The following is a 22,544-nucleotide window of genomic DNA, read 5'->3' on the forward strand; positions in this document are numbered from 1 at the left end:
TGGAGTTTATGACCGTTGGTCCTCGTTTTTCCTTGGGGTGCTCTGGTGAACAGACATAGCTGATTATTTACCAGGCATATTGGCCAATACAGATCCAATACCAGTGGTTGTCAACTGGAGGCATGTGTACCCCTAGGGGTACTTAAAAAGGTTGTAGAGGGTATGCAGAACAAATGAGAAAAAATTACTAGAAGTGCACCGATACATTGGCCCCATATCAGATCAGCACTGAAATAAGGAAAATTGACTGTATTAACAATTGGCTTTTTTTGGCTGATAAATGACCTGTGCATGCTTGCAGCTGCAGTGCAGCATTCAGGCGGCCAGGAGCGCAGTCTGGGAGCATGGAGAGGAGCTGGGTCTGTCTTGTAAGTTTGTTGCGAAGGAAGGGGTTCTGGCTGCATGTTCCCTGCCTGCCCAGCAGTGGGAGGCAGTTTCCTGCCCCCTCTGCTGCTGAGTGGGCAGGGAATGTGCGGCCAGCACACAGCTCCCAGGGCAAAGGCAGCAGGATGGAGAGCCCTAAGTCTGTAGTGGGCTGCTTGCCTTTGCCCTCACCCCATGCATAAATCTGGGGGGCTTATGCCCCCCAAGCCTCTTCTGTGGTTGCATACAACAGCTGGGAACTCCCCCCCTTCCCCCTTCCCCCAACACCCCTTAGATGAGCTCCCCATAGCTTCATCCCACTCCCTGCCCTAGCCTGGGGTCCCATTCATTGCCCTGGCTGGGCAGTACCCTCATCCCCGGCCCCTGCCCCTGCCCAGGGGGACTCAATCTGCCTGGCCCACACCCCTTCGCTCTCCCATGTCCCTTCCCCTCCACAGACTTACTGGCACAGTGTTGCTCTCCACAGTGCCCGGCTGTATTCCTGGCCATGTGCATGCATGTGGCATCTGGGGGCCCCGGCCAGAAGGCATATTATATTTATCGGTGACATTACTGGCTACACCGGCCAAAAAAGCCAATAGCTGATAACGTTAATTTTCCTATTATCAGTGCCGATCCACTATGGCACAGATATGCCCCACTAATATATATTAAAACAAAAGAAAGTTAAGAGCTATTTTCTCTATTATTTAAATGCCAGTGTCTGACGCTCTGAGTTTTTCCATGTCTCTAAAACCTAAAGCCAGAATCCCCGAACTCAAGGCATGACAGTCCAAGGTCTTTTTCCATATGCTGAAATACATAAAGACTTGGCATGTGTGAACTTCACAGAAATCACATGCTAGCGTAGTCTCAGCAGAGCACAGTGGATCAGTAGTAGGAGCTCACAGCACCCACTCCATTGGGAATTATCAGAGTAGCCATGTTATCCAGTGCACAAGGTAGGTAACCACGGGAAGAAGCAGAGTTCCTATTGCTGGCTGCTACACCATAGCTATTGCAGAGTCTTCAGTGCTGCTCCCCTGGTCCAGCCCTACCCGACGGATGGACTCTCTGTATTTTTGCCTCCCCAGGTCAATAATAGCTTCAATCTCATCAGCAATGTCCTGGCGGCCACTCTCTTTCATGGCTGTGACCAGTTTCTCCACACAGTTCTGGTCCTCAGAGTTCTGCTGGGCCCAGGAGAATAACATGTTTAAGATCTGCTTGTCCAGGTCCTCTCTGCAGAGAATAAGCAGCACAGAAATCATAAAGCCACCATGCCTGGCCAGTACTTTACAGGACATTTACTTTAGTGCAAGACCAGGCCTAAAACCCAGATTGTGTCCTCCACGATGCACCACAATATACCTGTAAGCAGGTCACTTACCCAGCTTCCTTATTAAGGCCAGTCAGCTCTGAATTTAGGTTTCCAATCAATCTATCTTACATGGAGCAACTTTATCCCCACAGCAAACAAAGCAAACCATAAAATAAGTAAGGATGCAAATAGCAAACAAAACCAAAACTGTAGTGTTCCTTCAGACCTAGAAAGGGGCAACCCTGAATCTGTGCTTTTCCCTTAGCACACCAGCCTCCCTTCCTCTCTCTCCATGCCCTCTGATCCCGGACCTATTAATCTGCAATTTAGCTCCACTCTCATTTACTGGTTATCAGTTGCACCTGGCTCCCAGCCTTCCTAACCCCTAACCTGCAACTGGGTCTCAGCCCTCTGTAAGCTGAGCACCTCCTTACACTACCTTCATGGCAGGAGGAGATATTACATGAACACTCAAATGGTCCAGCCTGAGACCCCAACCCATAAAGGAGAATGGGAATGCTAAGCATCTGAACTGTCATTCCTATGAGATGCTGCAACATCTCCAAATCAAACTATTCCATTTTTCAGGCAGAATCTCTCTTTTTCTGACAAAAAATAATAAGGATTTTCCATGAAAAGCAGAGGCTTTTTGTGAAGCAAAAAAAAAAAAATTTGAGGGAAAATTTTTGACCAGCCCAATCCGAGATGTCCCAGTGCCGGTAGTGTTCTAGGCTGGAGAGTCACTGTAGTGATCCCTACACACACACCTCACCTGTTGTTGTACCCTATCCGTTCAATCTGCTGATAAGTCAGCCCCAAGTTCAAGCCGATGGTCTGCCAGTCAGCTCCGATGCGCCTGGCAATGCTAAGCAGATTAGCTTGCGTCAGGTAGCCAGTCTCTTCATTCCCCAGATTTAGAGGAGGGAAGGAGAAGCCATTTGAGGGGTCACCCTGGTGTAATTTCAGTTTCTATTGAGCAGAAAAGAAGGACAGAAATGCCCCCTGTTAGGACAGCTTCTTTTTAAAGGGACAGCCCCACTTCATTTAGTTTCCAACACCAAGTTTTACTTCCCCACTCTGAGCAAGGAGGTGAACTGTCAGAAGTGCCAAGCAGCCTGAATTTCCACTCCAGCCAGAGCTGTGGGCATTTGGTACCTCTGAAAAAAGCCAAACCTTCCAGGCCCACATTTCCAGCTCACAGCCTCTTTCTCTCCCCGTCTTTCATTAACAATTGTCTCTTGAGTTCACTTACTTCATTGTTAAGAGACAACACTTGGTCTAGACCCCAAGTCAAGGCTATAGAAACAGAAGTCCACCATACAACACCACTTTCCTTTGACACTTGCCTGGGCTGGCTGTTTGCCTTTAAGGACAAATGGCCCCTGGCACTGCACTTGAACAAGGTGGCTTTATCATAACTCCATTGAACAGCCACGTACTAGACTTTTCCCTTCCTCACAAAGCTGCTCATCAAGGGATTTGCATGCAAGACAAAAAAAACTTTCCTTCATTCTAGATAGTTTCCTTCTCCCCCTCTAGTTCCTTCATTCAGAGGGAGAAAAATAAATCAACCCTTCCCACACCAAAAAGACCCAACCACATGACAGTTCTCTGCAACTTGCCATTTTAATCGAGACCAGCCTTGGACTACATAAGTGGGGGCCAACCTTTATGGCAGACATGCCACAAATTAGTCCTCCAAATGCCATTCTGATCCCCTTCCCCTGTCCTATAGGTTGCTTTTTCTGCTCCCAGCCCTGTGCTCCCTTCTTGAACTGCTGTTTTGCTTTCTGGTTCCTTTTTTGTACTCCCTGCCCAATTTGCTGCTCTGCTTTCTGCTTCCTGCCCCATCTGACTCTATGAAGCCTGTCCCCTCCTTCATCTGCCATGAGACATACAAAGGCTGCTTTTGCCAACTGTGATGCCCATGCTGCATGTTGGCCACCACTGACTACAGCATCTCTGTGAATGGAACAAGGCAAGAAGATGGATGTTTAGAGAGAAGGGAGTGATCAGGTACTTTTTTATTTGTGTACATATCTCCTTGGGAGAAGAAGGGAAAGCACATAGATGCACATCCACATAGGAAATGTCATGGGGAATATAATGGATTTTTAAATGATTCCCGCAGTTGGGGCTGATTATCTTTAAGTGACCTAACCATAACTCTACCTTACACATTCAAGATGTGAGTGCATATGCACAGCACTTCCCATACCTCTCCTGGCCCACATTCATACACTCTCTTTCACACGTGCACACACACATAGACATTTTCCCTGTCCAACACATGCTTTGAGTAGACATCTCTGCTTCTCCATTGTCTACTCCTATTCACAAGGCCAAGTAGGAGAGACTCAAGCTTAGTGGATAGGCATAAAAACCTCCCCGTATTTAGGAGACAAAGATACTCACAGGCAGTTTGAGTGGCAGAGTAGCCAGCCAGTGGGAATTGGGCCCTTTCCTCCTCCTGCTGGCATCTTCAGGCACATTCTCTGGAACTGCTCCTCGATAGAAGGAGACCTTTGCAGGTAAAGGAGAGAACAGGATAAGAACCCAAACACCATCCCAGAAGCCATCCTTCTTTGTAATTTGTACTTTCTGGTTGGGAAGGAAGGTGTTAGGAGTTTCACATTTGGTCTTCAACTTGGTCCCCACAGGACACCATTCAATTCCCACTTGGAGCACCACTGCAGTCTGACTGCACTCTGACTACAGTAACACAAAGTCCAGCTGTCCCTCCTTTATTGATTATAAATCACTCATTAATGGCAGACACTTGAGATCAGATGACCACAGGTACCACCCTGGATTCATTCCACTCTCCTGTCACTGAATTTATGGGTCAGTACCTAGAATGGATCCTGTGACAAAGCACAGCATGTACAACGTGATGATGGTAAAAAGAATCATAAGGGTGGGGGTAGAGGGTCTATGCTCACCTGGCCTTTCACAGCTTGGTTTTTCCTATCCATTGCAGAGGTCACATAGATTTCCTTCATGTTCTTTAAGTGAGAGTAAAAGATGAATGAGAGTCGGCCATCCATGCAGTCTGGGCGGTCTGGAGTCAGGAAAATTCAGACATCAATGCATAGGAGGAGCATGCCCCCTTCACCAGCAACCTTCCAGAATAGAAATTATCACCTCCCAATCGTCAGGCCTCAACCTCAGCCCCTTATGGGAAAGGGGGGCTGCCACCCCCCAGCTGTTAAAAAAGCAAGTCATATGGGAGAAGGAGCAAAATGGCCAGCAGAAAGAGGACAAGTTCCTAGGAATGAAAACAGAAGAAAAAATGCCAGGCACAAGTAGGGCATCTGCCCTTCCAAGGAACAAATCAACAAAGTGAGAAAAACCACTACAAAATAAATCCAGAGAACACAAAGTAAGTGATTTCAGCTCTGTACTGTTTCCACAGTGGGGAAAAAAATATGAATGACAGAGAAAATGAAAAGGAAGACATTATATGTAGCATTAAGACTGGCACACCTGTAGTCATCTTTCCCAAATGCCTATGGAAGAGGGCAACCTTGAGAGCTCTGGATCCCTTTAGATTAGGCTACAGTGTCTGGTAGGGAGCAGAGGCTGTAGGCCAGACTCTGATGTATTCCACTGCAAATGCAGTGTGACTCTATTGTCTTCACTGGAGTCATACCAGTGTAACAGAAATCAGATCCTGGCTCAGAGTTTGCAGTTGTGACAAGCTCTTGCCATTTTGATGCCCAAGGATACAGCTTTGTAGATTTGTTCCTTTTCCCATCTTCCACATCTCCTGAAAACTAATCAGTGAAGGAGAGAGAGAGACAGATATTTAAATTTTAGAAAGGTAGCTCTCTGTACCAAACTGGTTCAGGAAATGTGTCCCAGCAGAGATGGCATTGTATATATATCAAAAATGGACTCTCGAGGTAACTGAAGAGATTTTGTTCCTTTCAAGTAACAGAGATCCCAGTGAGAGGACAGAGCTAGTTATACCTTCAGTTAAATCTATTAATCACACCAGATTATAGCCCTCTGTGGGACACAGACTCTCAGTAGATGAAGAGACAATGGTCCTAGAAGAAGTGATTCCACAGGGAAACTTGAGCACTAAAAACAAGCTGTGCCAACATCTCATTTATTCTCAGGAACTGGGCCACGTAGAGCTGTACTGCTGATGTTTGACTGCAGTAGTCTTAAGTGATGTCCCCTGAGACCATTTGAGTGAATGCAAAAGGAAATAACCATTGTTGGCAGAGAACTGGAGTGGGAAATAGAACATAGCCCCACCATACCTGCATCAATATTGATGCCTCGTTCAAAGGCTGCAAAGAACTGCTCTCCCTCAAACATCTCTACCATGTCTGATGGCTCTGGTCCTCGGTATCGGTCCTGAAGCTTTTTCAGAACTGGATCAACCTGCCGGAGATGGACGCAACATGAATGGCATGGTAGATGAGAAATATTTGCAAAGCCTGTTTCCACTAGGGCCATGCCCATGACATCTTTCATGCAGTCTAAAAGGGGGGAAAAGATTTTTCAAAGAGTTAAAAAAAAAAAAAAAAAAGAAAAGATTCCCAACACTGCCCTAAAAAATTCAACCTACTGTAGAGAAATCAGCTGCTCAGAATCACATGGTTCCTTCTGTTCTTTTCCAGGCTCAGTAAAATCCACAAACAGATTCATGATAAAATGCAAGTCAACAGCTAAAAATTCGTTCACTGTTACTGAGATGTTGGGGGTATGATTTTTAACCTGTCAATTACCTACCCACAATTAGGATACTATCTTCTCCCACTTCTCCCCTAATGTTTAGTGGCAGGGTGAAATTTTCCCTATAAAAACCCTGCGTTGCAATGTCACCTAGCAGAAGCAAGAGTCACCTCTTAATGTCTTAAGACTATAAGCCTTTGTTTCATAAAGGTATTGTGTACTGCATCACTCCCAATGTGCTTTTATAACATCACCCACTGAACCCTTTGGGACCAAACGTGAGGAACATTTTTGTCTGGAAAAAAAATGTCTGAGGTAAAATCCTCAAATACTGAAATCAATGAGGGCTTTGTTGACTTCAGTAGGGCCATAATTCTGGCTCAGGTGTTCAAAAGGGAAAATTTCCTTTCAGGTATTTACAAGGTATTTCTTTTCAATACTGAAGGACAATAACAAGGTCTGGCCAGGCTGGAGGATTATATCAAGGCAGTACAGCTGTAACCTGTAAGCCAGCATGTTGAACTAGGCAGGAAATCATTGTACCAGACAGCTGCAGGAAAGAAGCTGTTCTCTGGGCAGCTCCTAGTAGACAGGTGTCCATGCTCACTCCAGGCCCCTACTCATACATACACACTCAGGAATGATGTACTTATTCAGGACAGCATAAGGTATACCTTGTGCTTGGGGACACACTGCAGCAAGACTTGTTCAGGGTCTTTTTTCCTCTGCAGAGCAATGAAGTTCACCTGGTACATGCGCAACCTTTCATAGACCTTCTTAGCAATACCACCAATGTACTTCTTGGTGGTGTACCATAACCAGTACCTGGGGAAAACAGAAAAAGTGAGGGGGGGACTCTTAAATGGAAAGAGAAATCCCCATCAAGTCTACAAAACCAAGGGGCATGTGTCTTAAACTTTCCACTTTGATGTAAGAGAACATCACCTAAACTAGAATCTCGATTCTAAAGGAGCTTGGTTTCTTCAAGCAACAGACTCAGGTGCCCTTCTGTTTTCCTCACATAGATTATTTTCCAAGAAGCAAGAATGAAGGCAAGAAAGTAAAATGAAGACAGTAAAATAGTGGCATCGAATGCACCGGGTGAATGGAGAGATTCTGGTTGCTTAGGGGCATGGGGACAGGAAGTTTAGTACAGAATGGCTAGAGTCAGAATAGGGACAGACTAGATAGACCATGGTCACTTCCCCCTGCTGAAACCCAGGTGGAGGAGTAGAGCTTAAAAGCAAGAAGTACTGAGCAAAGGAATTGAGGCTATTAACAGAGTCATAATGCCAGTGTATCTCATCCCGCCAGACGAGAGAAGTCCTATCTTGTCAATGCACTAGGGACTGGGTAGAGGAAATGGTAGGAAAAATAAATGACGGTAAAAGTGGCAAGGATCCTGGTTTTAGTGGTCACAAGAGAGGGGAAGACGAAAACAAAGCCACCCGCCTTTGTCTTTTCTCCAAACACTGTCCTTGAATGGACTGGAGCTCACCATGAGAAGTGGGTGACTTCAAATATTGCATAGATATGAGTAAACTCCAGCACCACCTGATCTGTGATGTCATCCCAAGTTTGGGCTTGGAGGTCACCATGAAGAAGATGTACTCTGGAACGATCCAAATTTTGACCTAAAACCAGCAACAACGGAACAAAATTATCCTCAAGAGAAAATGTTTTCGCTCGATCTGAGCCTTCAAGAGGCCGAGAAGCTTATACATGTTGTATAAGCCTCAAATGCATTTTGGATGACCATGGCTTTGTTTCCAGCTTATTAACTTAGGAATCCTAGGGCAAAACAGCGGAACTTGAGGTTAATTTACTTCTTACCTACAACTGTTTACCTTTGGGAAATGCCAAATTCTGCCTTCATCAGGGCTCTCTCTTGCTGACTGACCAAAGGTTGGCCCTGAATTCCCAATGCACTTGTCCCAGGCTTCCCCAGCAGGACACCTTGTCTTAACCTGATATTGTGGATGGATCAGGTAACCTAGCTGATCTTTTCCTATTACCAATATGCTTGGATATTCATCAAGCTTCTGTCTGCTTGGGCATTTCAGGGCAAAAAAGGGCTCCCAGTACCAATTACATGACAGCAATACAAATAATAAGAAGTCTTACAGATGAGGCCAAGTAAACTCCCAAGCAGATTTTACTACCTAATGAGAAGGTCAGGGAAAATTGAAGGATTTGGGGATTAAAACCTAGCAGAACAAATCTCTTCAATTTGTAATTGTGTCTTCTCCCATTCATCACACCAAACCCAGCTAGATAAATGCATCTGTGGGTAGGAAACTGATTTAGGCCACAGATAAATAAAATTGTTGAGGCTATCATTCCAGCACACACTATTTCAGCTGGTTGCATTATGCCTCGCTTCCTATCTTAAGCTGAATGACATGAAGCACTTTCCTCAATGAAAGCATTACTGCGAGCTGCTAAGTAGCTGCCAGGTTCCACACAACATGAATGGTAATAATCTGGATAAAACTGATTTCCAACCTGGATAAAACTTTTTGAGATAAAGGCAATCTTTCTTGTTACTCATCAAGTCAATGCCTAGCAGTCATAACAGTGCACAAAAACCCTAGTCAGAATATCTAGAGAACCTTCTCTCAGCCACCTTTCCATAGGTGCAAGGCAGATGCAGATATGAATGCTACATGTTAAGTTTTGGTTCCAACAGAAATGTTCAGTCAGCCATGCTGTAAGCATGGGCTGACATTTTTCCCAGCTGTCTGAGGCCTGTAGACACCATTTCCCACTAAAATGAGTGGGAAATGGGAATCCCAAATGCCACCACAACACAGTTTTAGTGAATGGTTTATTGTGAGTGGATTATTGTTAGAGGTATAAAACATCATCCTTCTTGGCTTAGACCCTGTCTTAAAACGCCACCTTGAAAAATGAATGACTAAGTACTTTTGCTTCACCTCTAGCAGGAGAATATTGCTGCTGAACAACTATTTGTCAGTGCCTTATCTTGTTGTGCAGTATAAGTGCTCTATGTAGTGTGGGAATCTTCCTGAATTATTTCTATTGGAGGCTGCAACACTGCTGAGGTGAATGGAAATATATAGATCAGAATCAGACCCTGGATGTGCAACCTTTCCACTGCTTTCATATTCCCTTGTGCATTTAATAGCATGTAATGCTTGCAAAGCCTTTGAGCAGCCCTGGGCAAAAAAAAGAAAAAAGAAAATGTAAAGCTATATATCACCATCTAAAAATCATAGGATTTTTCCTGCCTTGCCCCTTTTTTCCCCTCTATAATTTTGGAACAGAAATATGATAGTCCTTACCCTGCAAGGAGCTGATGGTGTTAGTATTGCTTCAGGATGGAAAAGACAAGTCCCAGAAGCACACTTCAGAAAAAAGTGGGAAGTAGGAGCTCCCTATGGGTATTGTCTACACTGTGGTCTGCAGCGTAGTTTAGTGATACTGGAGCTAAATAAGTACCTATAGCAGTTTAACCTTTAGCAGTCTAACTCCAGAGCACTTACTAGGTCAATTCACTCTGCTTCTCTGTGTTGTAGACCTGTCCCATTAGAGAGCTCTTCTATGGCTGATGTACTAAGCTTTGTGGCTACGAACATCAGGTCTGTGCCTGCATGCCCTGAAAAGCCCTGGCTGTTTACAGCATAGTTTACTATCTAACAAATGTAATGATTTTAGCTGAGAAGATTTCTGTTGACCAAGTCCAGCAATAGACTGACCTGTGACTCCAGGTGGTAATGGTAGCTGAACTTTAACTGGCCTCAGGAAATCCAGAGAGGAGTTCTGGGAGAGACAGAGAAGAGCACTGGCTCTGGATTCTGGATCACCCATAATCTCCTTCAGGTCGTCCGGTGACACTAGCAGTACCTGGACAGTAAAAAATAATCCAGTCAGCTTAATGTCTGGTAGAGGGTAGAGATGCACTTTATAAACTAACAAAATCAGAGATGCATAAGCTTTTACAAGTCACAGCTCACCTCATCAGATGCTTGTGCATTTCTGATCCTATTTGTCTATAAGATGCCCCACTACCCTGTGTTCTGCCTAATACAGCTAACTAACGTTAAGATCCTTAACAAACCGGCTTTGTCTAATCAGAAGAAGATGCAGCAAAACCCAGCACAAATCACTGATTGGCTACGATGAGGAGCTGTGAATCCCAGTCAGAGAGCCAGATTCTGCTCTTAGCTACTGTTATAAACCCAGCAAATGTAGCCCTGCCCCAGATCAAGTGCCTAGCACTACAATAGCAATTACAAGCATCTAATTAACCAATTAACAACCCACTAATTTTAATGAAGCTGCTTCAGTTAGACCAGCATGAATAATAGCCCACTGACTCTCACTCACTGAGCTGGTATGCTATGTTTTTCATTTTCAGGAATGAGCAAGAGACTAATGCCTCATGTCACCTTTTGGCTTCTTAGGAGCAATGTGAGTAGAGCTCCATGCAGAACCTCATTCAGCCTTCTTGGGGAAAAGGCTAGAGAGACTAGAATTGAATTAAGGAAGGTTGTAGGACAGACAAAGCTTCTCAAAGGGCTTTCTCCACCCCACACCATGACATGACACAACTTATCTCTGAAAATCCACTGCCTGGAAAGCTTACAGCCTTAGAGACAGGTAGGCTGCAGCAGGAAGTGGGGACACAATACATCTCTACATTATAGGTACAGTTTGTATAAGTGCTCAGCCCTCCAGGACACTAGTTGAGTTTCTTATCGGGGACCAGCAGTCAGTACCTCTGAGAACTTGAGCAGAGAAGATCCAATGAATGTCAAATGACATGAGTGGGTGCTGAACTACATCTAATCTCAGCAAAACATGCCTAATACACGAGTCATAAGCTTACCATGAGTCCTATGTTCTCAAAACTCCTGCCATGCTCTAAGTACCTAGTTTTTTCCTCTAGACCAATACAGCTACAACCTGGATACCTGACACGTCAAAGATACCAAATTTTAGCCGATTTTTAAAAAATGAAATCTTCATATTTTCCCAAGCAGGAAGCAACTGTGACCACCTGAATCCTGAGATCCTGCCCCTGCCTTGATTCAAGGTAATTTGCATAATCACAGATCCTCATAGGAGGTGAGAGGCTCCATATCAGTTATGAACTGACTGCCCAGAGGAGTTTTCCATCTATTGACTCCTCTGTGAAATCCTATGAAATATGAACTTTCATTTCTACCCAGGAGAACTTTTACAGTCTTTTCTCCAATGCCTGATGAAGGGTGTTTGTGCCTGAAAGCTTGCAATTAAAGAACTTTTTTTGCAAAAATCTTGTTGGTCTAATAAAAGATATCATTTCTACTAGGAGTCCTGATTGCTTTAGCTCATATTACAAAGAGGAAAACTGAGGCACAGAGGCCAAGTGTAAAGCCACAAGGAGTCCAGATCAGAAGTTCCCCAGTCTGTGTCTGACACACTGTCTCTTCCAGCTAGGCCATCTACCCTACTATCCAGCCCAACCAAAGGCAGCAATAATACCATGTGTAAGGTTATATTTTTGAATGACACACACCTGCAACCTGATCATCCGAGGCTTCTCAGTGACTCCAGGAGGGAAGGTCACCTTGATGTTGGGATCCACTGTGGAAAAGAGCAATGTGCCCTCCTGTGGGACGCTGCACTTATTTTCCACGAGTTGAGACATGACCAGGAACCAGGAGAAGTGAGGGACACTACAGAGTGCCATGTGCTTCTATTGCAGGATGTGGGGAATAGAGAACACATTCATAAGTGAGGTATTACACTATCTTTTGGACATGGAATGGATCAAATTTTTAATAAAGTAACACTGGTAAACACCTAATGAGATCTGTGGAATGATGGCAGCCAAAGGCTCATTTATACAGCGTGTGTGTGTGTGTGTGTGTACACACACACACACACACACACACACACACACACACAAAGTACAAGAGATACAATTGGTTACACTTACATCCAAAGAGATCTACCAATAAAGTCAATTTACTTAAGATACAAGAGACAAAACTTGCACCATGACAGCTCTGAGTGATACTATGGGAGACCAAGATGGTAGTATATGCCATACTCCACACTGGTAGGGGAAGCATGCATTGATATGACAAGGCAGGGCCCTGTTACCAGTGGTGTGGGGGAATCTGAACAGCCCTGTACCCTGGAAGCACTTCCTCATGCCCACTCCAACCTGGAAGGACTCACTGAAGTTCTGGGGAGATGCAGTGAGTCTCCCAGCAAGGGACCTGACACAGGTGTGGTGAATGAAGAAGAGTCAGACATGTGAGTCAGAACCAGCAGAGGGAAGACTAAAAGATGCTGAAAACAGCCTCAGGGTGCTGCACCTAGCTAGAGGCGGCTGCCTAGAGCCTGGGGTTATCAGCGGTTAGGCAGCCCCCAGGAGGGGCCCAGGAGCAGGGCTCCTGCTCATTTCTTTTTGCTCCTTCATTTTGTTTGCACAAGCCGGCAGGCTCTGTAAAGCCTCTGAGAGAAAAGATGTGGCCAGAAGGAGAAGCCTGTGAAGATCTGCTGGAAGTCAGCTAAGTGCTAGTTTATTTAACTTTTTTTGCTTATTTTGAATTTTTGACAAGCCCTGGGTAGCCTCGGGATGTTATCTATTGGTCTGGCTGCAGCAGAGGCAAGGGCCCTGAACAGTGGGTCCTTGGGCAATGCCAGTAGCAAAAGTAAAAACAGTCAGCTCTACTAGCCTGACCACACATGCCTGGTTGTGATCAGCCCATAGCAGCTTACAGTTGAACGTTCACTAAACTCCCACTTCACTTCATTTATGGCCCAACCCAGTAGAATCTATAGCAAGATGGAGCACTGCGCCTCTTATCTCCCAGACCCACATCTCTTTTTGAGTGATAGGCAGATGCTTCACTCCACTCCACTCCATTTAAGAAGAACAAAGTGCACTACTTGGGGTCATCCAAAGCTCCCTTGGGTGTCTCTGGGTTGGGAGAAGTTGAGTCCTGCCACCCACTGCAGATGAAAATTGGGTATCTTGCACATGATGCAGGGTTATCCCAACCTGTTACCTTTGTCTTTCTTTTCCACTTCAGTTTCGTTCCCAAGTCACTCCAGCTCTGCCCACTGAAGGTCCGAACCACCACCTCTCGCTCGTGAATGGTTTGAGGGGAGGCATAAGGCATGCAGATCTGCACTTCCTGGCAGGGTAATGGGAAAATGGGGGCATTTTCATGAGACACCAACAAGAATAGCAGACCAATTCTAGTGGCCTTCACCCACTCCACTATATAGGCAAGGCAAGGCCAAGAGCAGATTTGAGGCAGGGAATGGAGGTAGTCAGGGAATCTGATCTCTTTTGTAGCGTGTTGGCACCAAAGGCAGCCAGACAAGGAGCTAAGGAGGATTCTCTGGCAGGAACAGTCAGGTGTATGTGTTATTGTGTTTTTCAAGAAAGCTCAGGATCTGATGGGATGGCTGAGAAATCCTCATCTCCTGTTGACTACAATCTAACTTCTCTGAGGCTACTTGTGGGAGTGCTGCTCACCAGCCCAAACTTGATGACTTAAAAGGACTTTAGGTTCAGATGGTGTGTTGTGTTTGTGGAGGTGGGGGGGCGTTTGTTTAACTTGGGTTATTTTCTCAAAAAGAATTCATCTCCTCACCTTATCCCAGCACACCCCAAGGGCAGGGTGCAAGCGGTCTCCTGAGATCAAACGCAGGAACAGGCCTACACTACAGAAGGAGAAGATGTATTGTATCTGAGGAAGGTCTCATCCCTAGAGCAGATCAAGTGCTAGGAGAGGAGAGGGTGAAGGTGCCAGAACAGACCAGTCCTGGAGGGGAAGACCTTGCCAGCACTGAGTATTTTCTGTGGTGCTCTCGTTAACATTTGATCCATGCAAATGTTTGGGAGCAGCTGTCTGAGTTTCAGCTATTGGGGCACTTGGCACACAGGGTCCAGACAGACCCCGTGGAGTAGCTCCTTTAGACCAAAAGAGGGTTTTTTCTAGCCAAATCACATGTGCACATCTAGCCCCACAAGCTACAGCAAACCCAGAGTGCTACTCCACCCTCTCCCACCACCTGCCTCACCTGCTGGAATTCAAGCCCATGAGGCTGTAGCTCCAGGACTTTGCTCAACAGGATATCATGATGCCTCAGCTTCACCCACTGTGGGTCAGGAACGAGTGTTTGGAAATGGATTGTGATAGAGGTGGTGGCAGCCCCAGGGGGGAAGTAAAGCCAGATGCCACAGGCCAGGAGAGCTTTGCAGCCTTTGGGTGTCACGGTAAAGCTTAAAGCAAAGATTTATGTGAAGAACGGCATACAAGGACATCACTCAACTTCTCCTTTCCCACCTCCTGCCCCCTCCCTGACCAGCAAGACCTAAACTCTGTGCATTAGACAGTAAAACTCTGACACATCAGAAACACCAGCCCTGTCTCTATCTGGTCCACTTGAATCAAGGCCAAGAACCCTCTGTGCAGCTCTTAGCCCAATGAAGCTCTGCTCTGAGCTGCATAATGCAAAGTACTATTAATTAAAGAAACATTTTGTGAAATACCTGCTCTCATCCGGTGCAAGGACCAGCCTTTGTAACTCTCCTGAGCTGGATTCATCTGCAGACAATCAGAATAAGAAGGACAAGTGGGATAGAAGAGCAGTGCCAGTGGAGGCCATTTGTGACTCACCAATATGACAGGTTATACCTGGCTTCCTTTTTCCACTGGCACCATGCCACAACCCTCCCTCTGCCTTGCCAGCAAGATCTTTCCAATGAGCAGGCTGAGCAAAGGCATTTGCAAGGAGTATTTGTGTGTTAGAACAAACAGGAGTTCAGAGACTGTCTTTTAGGACTAGCTTTGTCTATAACCACATATGCAAGCAAATGTCTTTCCTTGATTCATCCCCTCTCCTGTTACAACTGTAAACTCCCCAAGGAAGACACAGATTCTTGCCTTTGCCTGTGCAGCAATACATATACTGGTAATGTGGTCACATAAATGAATTGGGATCTAACACTTACCCCTCACCCCCAACTCAAATCACATTCACACCCTAGCACGTGACACTTGCTGGAGACTGGAAGCAGCTGTTCAAGACCCAGTGAAGCAGAAGAGAAATAATTACCAGCCATCAGGGGCATCTCAGGTTCTCCTAGAGGATTGCCCCGGAGACGTACAAAGGGTATGCTCTGGATCTCAGGGGGGATGTAGCGGAGCCTGTTGTTTTGTAAGTCAAGCCTGGACAAGTTGGAAAGGTTGGCGAGAGATGCAGGGACTGTCACTAGGAGATTGCTGTGAAGATGCAGCCCATGCAGAGATCTCAAATTGGCTGCAGGTTAGAATAAGCAGAAAAATTGTCCCCTTGGTAGATCTATGGGTACAGATTCCATCAGCAGCTTACCACAATAGATACCTACTACCCAAATGCCCCTTCCCCCCGCCCTGCCTAACTCCCCGAAGAGAGACAAAAATCACAGAGGTGCCTAAACGTTGTCTGTATATCGAAATCATGGAAGAGGCACCAAGATCAGTGGAACAGAGAGCAGTACAGTTCTTTGGGTCAAGGATCATCTTTCTGTTTTGTGTGACAGCTCCTACCATGACAGGGTCCCTGTCCTATGACCTAGGCTGTGGGATGTAAATAATGACAACTACCATGGGAAAGGTCTGGGCACAGCAAGACAAAAGGCAGGAAAAGGTAGGGAAGTAGCCCCAGTCCAAACAGGCCTAAAAACACAGGTGACCCACACATGATTGAAGGCAGAGCAACCAATTAGTGCAATTAATTGTTTCTCCTGACTTCCCTCCCCTTCCCCCTCACCCATCATACACACAGACACCTTGGCTCACATCAGCAAACCTGCACAGAAGCAGAAACCCTGTCAGAGGCCTGCCAAGGGGCCAGATCCTCATCTGAGATAAATGAGATTGAAGTTCCTGGAGTTATACTGAAGCCCACTAACCAATGATTGCACAGTGGGTTTTCTTTTCACTCTTCAAGGTGACCAACTGACCCATCAAATGAGCTGAGTTGGCTCCAAACAGACTAGATCCTCCCCTTTGGCAAGTAAAACTAGGGGGATCTCCCAAAGAACCTCATAGTGAGAGAGACCAAACTGCATCTCGAGGCTGATTTTTTTTCATGCCTTTCTGCTCAAGAACCCATCCACTCTATTTCAGGAGCAGGAAATTTCTGTCTGTCTGTCTGTCTCTCTCTCTTCTAGGCGCATCTCTTACCTAGTGAGTTGGGGACTTGAGTTAACCGGTTCCCTGAGAGATTCAGCTCTGTGCAATTATAAAGATTCCCAATTTCCTCAGGGAGGCTTTCCAGTGTGTTCTCAGATAAGTCCAGATTCTCCAGTGCTACCAGCTTCCCAATGCTCTGAGGCAGATCCCTGAGATGGTTTTTTATGGCAGAGAACACAGTCAGCTTAGTGAGATGACCAAAGTCCTCAGGCAGCCCCACCAAGAAGTTGTGGCTTACCACAAGTACACCAAGGTTGGCAAGGTGGGTGATGCAGCTGGGTAAGCTGGAGAAGCTATTGAAGCTGAGATCCAGGTGAGTCAGGCACATGAGGTTTCCAAAACTGGGAGGCAAGGTTGTCAGGGAGCCTCTCTGACATGCACCAAATTCATCCCGGGCATGTCCACCTGGGGCAGGAAAAAGGAGAGAGAGAGGCCTTCATCTTACACAGATTCTATGTGGTTAGTTAAAGATGTTCATGCATAAATCACACTGGAAGAAGTTCAGTTCACAATCATTCTGGACAACCACCACCCTCCATCCTGCCCATCACTCAGGTCTAGACCTGGCAGCCTGCTTCCCCTGAGCCCTCTCTCTAGGTCTTCCTATAGACGTGGCCATCATACTTACCAATTCTTTCTGCATCATGTTTCTAAGAGCTGGCCTTTCCTATCCATCCATCCTGCTAAAACTCATCATCTCATGCCTCAATCACTGCAATGTCCTTTTTTCTGATGTGGACAAAAGGCTGTGTTGCCTCTCAAGAATGCTACCACAAGGTTTATTTCAAAACTCATCATTTTATACAATGACCCCATCCTGTCACCCCAGCTCCCCACTTCTTCCACATCTCTGTACTCACTGCCTGTTTCTCTATCACAGTGGTGCTCAACTGTTCAACCCTATGGGCTGAATGAATAGCACAGGACCAGTCCACAGGTTGGATCAGGCTCCGCGTGCCAGGACTGGTCCCCTCACCACCTCTGCCCAGCTCTTTGCCAGCCCGAACAGCCCCGTGCTACCCTGATCAACAACACACTGACCCAATTAGCCATGCACCATCCCAATCAATCCACCCTGATTAGCCCCAATCAGTCGCACATCACCCCAGTTAACCAGATCAGCTCCATGTGCCTAATTCAGCACATGGGCCCACACCATCTGCCCCATGGAGCTCCCCACAGGTCCAGAAATTTGGCAACAGGAATGGCAATTAGATGCCACTGCTTCCCCACTGCCAAATGTTCAGACCATGAGGATATCCATGTGCTGGATCTTGTCCATGCACTGAGGGCTGAGCACCCCTGCTCTATCACATTAAATAAGCTACTTGTCTGCACTTTCAAGGCTCTCCCTGGCATCCTCAAAGGATTTCTGGCTGGTTTGTGATTTAATAAGGCAAGTGATACACCCAGAAAAAAAAGTGTTAAAAAGCAACATGCGAGTCAAGCTCAGCCTTCAAAAAATATACCAGCATCCTCCGTATGCCTTTCTTCTGCCATCCCTATGTGAATGTTTACATCGTAGGATACCAGAGGATTTTTTTGTTATACAGTGGAAGAAAGATTACTATTTGCGAAACCCTGGATTAGCAAAATAACAAACAACTGGTTTACAAAGAGGCATATAAAAACATACTAATTATTCATTACTTCGCTTATCCAGAGTTTCTCTCCTCAGTATCAATATTTATTGTGTGACACAGGAGAAAAACCCTCTGGTACACACTCTGTTGTGCTGCAAGATGCTCAGGTATCCATAGGAAAATGCTGTCATCTCCAGAGATGTGCTATCATCTATAGACAAGTGGTGTCATCTGATGGAGAACCAAGAAATTAAGTCATTTGCCCACAGTCACATACAAAGTCTGTGGCAGAACAAGGGACCAAGTCCCTGACCAGCAGTAACTACTGTGCTGCTCTTTATCATGGAAGTATCTATGTGTTTCCCTTCTGAAAGCCAGGTGGTTCAATATTGTTAAATGTTACTAGGCACTTGCTTGTAGCGTACAGATCCCAAAACCAAAAATAATACAATAGTCAACAGATGTTTCTCTATATATTTTTAAGCATCGTCAGACCACAGGCTCTAAATCATGCATATATATATGTCCACACTGATCATTTTTGTGTTCTGGGTAAAGTGACAAGCACCCACTTCTGCAAATGCAGCTGACCTTCCTTGAACCCTCTTCCCCAGGTTATGCCAATGCCATTTGGTTTATGATCTGGCCAGAAAACCAGAACAGAATGAAATCCAGTGAAAGGGACTGCTACGCTTTCAAAAAAGGGAGATGAGAAGGGAGGAAAACAGGTGACCACATATTCTAACATCTTCAAATCAGACTTTCTTCAACTGAAAACATCTCATTTCAAGTGACTTTAAAATAAAAGACTGCATCTATCAGACTGAATGAAGTCAGGAAATTGGTCCCCGGGCACTGTGGAAACAAAGGAAGGACGTAAACGCCCTTAAGCTGCATCTTGCTGAAATCTGCCATTTGTATGCAGCTCCCAACTAGCTCAGCTGAGACCTGGAGCCACTGCAAGGGGCAGCTGGTACACAGTGAAAATTGAAAGTCCATCTGTCCTGCAGACATGCAGGCTTACCTTTGAGGACCAGGGATTTCAGGCTCCTCAGGGCAGGCAGGATGGCCAGCGTGGAGGCTATGGGGTCCTCATTACAGTTCAACCGCAGGAACTCCACCTGAGTCACCTCCTTCCTTTGCTTGTCAAACAGGTCAAGAAACTGGTGACAGCCGTCAGGATAAACGTCCAGGTTAAGCCTGTTGCCTGCAAGGCGAGATCCATCCAGCTCGGGAGCCACCAAAATGCCCTCTCCCAAAGTATCCCCAGGCTCTTGCAGCTTGGCCATCTTCTACTGTCGGTCTGCTGAGGACCAAGCATGTTCTGACTTGCCAGGCGGGCAAGCACTGGCAGCCCCACTGCAAGGCAGCTGTGAAAAGGAGACAGAAAGCTCTGAAAAAAAAGAGGACAAAGCACTCACTGAAGCCCTGTTCATATGGGCACTGTATTTATTTCACCACAGATTGACAGAAGAAGGGGGGTGTGGAATAGCCACCAGGAAAGCATCCCCTCCTTTTAGACAGAAAACAAATTTCATCCATGTAGTCACCCAGGCAAAAAGAGACTTTAATCGGATAATGGTGAGTACTGAAGGGGTCACATCTTATGTTAGCAGATCTCAAAGTACTTGGCAAAGGAGGACAGTATCATTGTCCCCAAAACACAAATTGGTGATACTGAGGTACAGGGTGATGGAGAGATGTGCCCAAGGTTAACCAGTAGAGCAGTGGCAGAATTAGGACTGGACCCCTCAGCCCTGTCTTCTGTCCAGAGAGTGATGATGCGACTAGGAGAAAGGTCATGCGGGTCAAGCCAAGACATGTCAGGCCACAGAAGATGACACTAAGTAAACCTGAAGCTGAAGTGTACCAGAAAGGGCTACTGGCACTCCTTCTGGCTCATCCAAGGAATTAAAGGGAGGTTTGGGAGATGCTAGTGCCAGAAAGGCCTGGCAGGGACTGAGGGAATATAGTGGTTGGGAATGAGCCCTGCAGGATGTTGCATTGGGAAGGACCAGCTGCAGGAGACTGCATGCCAGCAGACCCTGGAGCATCTTGTTTCTGAGCAGCACTATCTGCCCTGTGGCCCTGTCAGCAAGACTCTCTCATTGCAAGGACCTGCCCACTGACAACAGATGTGGCAGGGGAGTCAAGGATAGAAACTGAGTTTGACTTCTGTGGTAGCCATATGGACTACACAGCACCTGAAGAAGGGGGCTGGGGTATGTGGTCAAGCACCCAAATGGATGCTCTCTGTGCAAATGAGGAGTGCCTTCAACTGCTACTGAAACGCATGAAGCAACATCCATTTTTTTAAGTATCAATATCTTGCAAGGCCCGCAGCCAAGAAGCACAGATGCAGTCAATAAAAACCTAAGTTCCAGCCTGGAAGCAGACAACAGACAGAACTTTCCCCCCCCCCAGCAACCTGCATAATTCTTAAAGGGAGAAAAATGAATGAGGACAACACAATACGGTCCACTATTACAGTAAGGGATAATGTACAAGGACTCATGCAATATTCTTATGTGGACTCTACTCCCTTGCTGTGTAATAGGAAATACTTATTTGCTTGACATGTGCAGAGACATAAAGGAGGGGAAAAATCTCACAGCTTATGCGCTAGCAGGTAGCAGGAAGAGCAGTGGAGGCCACGCACACAGCCTTCCAGGAGAAGAAGGGCTTCACAAGAGTCTGCTTACTGTGATAGTGGATGGTATCATATTATCCTCATTCATTTTTTTCCTTTAATAATTACGCAGGTTGCTGAAGGGGGAAAAAGTTTTGTCTGTTGCCTGCTTCCAGACTGGAACCTGGGTTTTTATTGACCACGTTGACAGTATGAACTGAAAGAAAGCTCACCTTTACAGCCTCCTTCATTTGTATAGTCTGTTATCCCAGTCAAAGTGAATGTAAAAGGCACCAGGCTGTTCTCATCTGACAACCCTAGGTTTTGGAGGGGGCAGCATCATTTACCCATTTGCAGCAGAGGAGGGAATGTCATACAGTGAGCCCCAGTGGTCACCCACCAAAGCAGGGGCAGAGTCACGAGTGCAACCCAGTCCTCTGCTGTCTAATGCTCCAGCCACTGAGGCCCCTGCCACCGATAGGTGAACCCCGCAATAAGTTTAGACTGTTCACCCATGCAATGTAATGACCATGTCGGAAAAACATCTGTCCAGCTGTGAATAGAGCCACCCAGCTACAAAGTGAGCGTTTGAAAACGTGCAACAACTTTGTAGCTGATGTCTACCTGGCGCTCATCTGAACGTGTGGCAGGGCCCCAAATGACACTGCTGCTCCAGGGCACCTGGGGCATCGTCCCTGAGCTGCCCTGGGGGTGAAAGTCCTAGAAACCCAGAATGACAGACTGGGGGCAGGGGGGAAGGCAGCTCCCAACACCTAGCACTAGAGGAGGGGGAAAAATACAGGGGCAGGGGAGGAACACACACACACACACTTGCAGCCTGCCCCTTCTCCTTTGCACGCACACACATCCAAGATCACAGCCTGCCCCTTCCCCCCTTGCACACACACATACACCCCCCCAAGATCACAGCCTGCCCCTCCCCCCCTTGCACACACATACACCCCCCCAAGATCACAGCCTGCCCCTTGCACACACACATACACACACCCAAGATCGCAGCCTGCCCCTTCCCCGCTTCCTCCCCACTTCCCCCAAGCCTACTGTGCGCGGGCCGATGCAGCAGGGAAACCTCCCCTTCCTCCCAGCAAACTTTGCAACAAGTTTGCAAGCCGGGGAGCGGCGCGGTGGGGGGCGGTCCAGGCAGGCCGGGGCCCGGGGGCAGGAGGAAGGAGCGATCCCCGCGGCCCTGCAGGAGCACGTGGGCGCAGGCCGGCCGAGGGGCTCTTACCAGGGCCGGCCGCCTGCGCCCAGCGCGCCACTGATCCGAGCCCGGCCCAGCCCCGGCACAGGCCCTTCCCTGGCTTAAAGACACAGCCCCGCTCAAGTGCGTCTCAATCAGGGGCTCCGGAGTGCAGCCAAGGTCATAGCACGACAGGAAAGTAGGACTGGGAGGGACCTCATGAGACCATCCAGTCCAGCCCCCTGCTCAAGGCAGCATCATCCCTGGCTGGGCCATAAGAGACCCCATAGGCAACTAGTGTCCTGGCCATTTGAACAGAGAAGACTGACCCTGCCTCACTCCCACCTCCGCAGACACTACAGTCCAGGGTCAGGGACAAAACAGGCTGATGGAGGAAGACGGCAGAGTTGGAAAAGAGGTGGCGACTATTAAATAAAGATGGGCAGAAAAGGAGATCATGAAACTCTAGGCAAATACCCAACCAAGTACACACATACTCCAGGCTAGGAAGGGACAAGAGGGTTTTAAAAAAAAAAACACATTTTTT

At 46.7% G+C, this 22,544-nt stretch overlaps 1 protein-coding gene across 7 annotated transcripts; it reads right to left on the bottom strand.

Annotated features, from left to right (window-relative positions):
- Nucleotides 1–654: 654 nt before the first annotated feature.
- Nucleotides 655–22,184, bottom strand: PIDD1 (p53-induced death domain protein 1). 7 transcript variants are annotated; one of them, XM_090032419.1, is made up of 16 exons: nt 22,046–22,184; nt 19,192–19,537; nt 16,576–16,989; nt 15,464–15,667; nt 14,898–14,952; nt 14,426–14,627; nt 13,402–13,530; nt 11,898–12,077; nt 10,093–10,240; nt 7,872–8,007; nt 7,048–7,198; nt 5,956–6,079; nt 4,627–4,745; nt 4,100–4,207; nt 2,457–2,653; nt 655–1,605 (listed from the first exon to the last, which is right to left on the bottom strand). In XM_090032419.1, the coding sequence occupies exons 2-16, from the start codon at nt 19,454–19,456 to the stop codon at nt 1,368–1,370; spliced, it is 2,670 nt and encodes an 889-aa protein (XP_089888545.1). In that variant the 5' UTR covers nt 19,457–19,537; nt 22,046–22,184; the 3' UTR covers nt 655–1,367. The 7 variants fall into 7 exon arrangements, with proteins under 7 accessions (XP_089888545.1, XP_089888542.1, XP_089888541.1 ...); XM_090032416.1 differs by having other exon boundaries at nt 19,192–19,560; nt 22,046–22,171; XM_090032415.1 differs by having other exon boundaries at nt 21,859–22,112.
- Nucleotides 22,185–22,544: the final 360 nt, after the last annotated feature.

The sequence above is a fragment of the Crocodylus siamensis genome, chromosome 2 (assembly GCF_052110815.1).
Source record: "Crocodylus siamensis isolate JL-2025a chromosome 2, ASM5211081v1, whole genome shotgun sequence".
Classification (NCBI taxonomy): domain Eukaryota; kingdom Metazoa; phylum Chordata; order Crocodylia; family Crocodylidae; genus Crocodylus; species Crocodylus siamensis.

Coding starts and splice junctions, on each gene's coding strand:
- PIDD1 (XM_090032419.1), bottom strand. CDS start 19,456: ATGGCCAAGCTGCAAGAGCCTGGGGATACTTTGGGAGAGGGCATTTTG. Junction 10,241..11,897: donor CTCGGATGATCAGGTTGCAG/GTGTGTGTCATT, acceptor TTTACTGTCCAG/GTACTGCTAGTGTCACCGGA. Junction 8,008..10,092: donor ATTACCACCTGGAGTCACAG/GTCAGTCTATTG, acceptor TGCTGGTTTTAG/GTCAAAATTTGGATCGTTCC.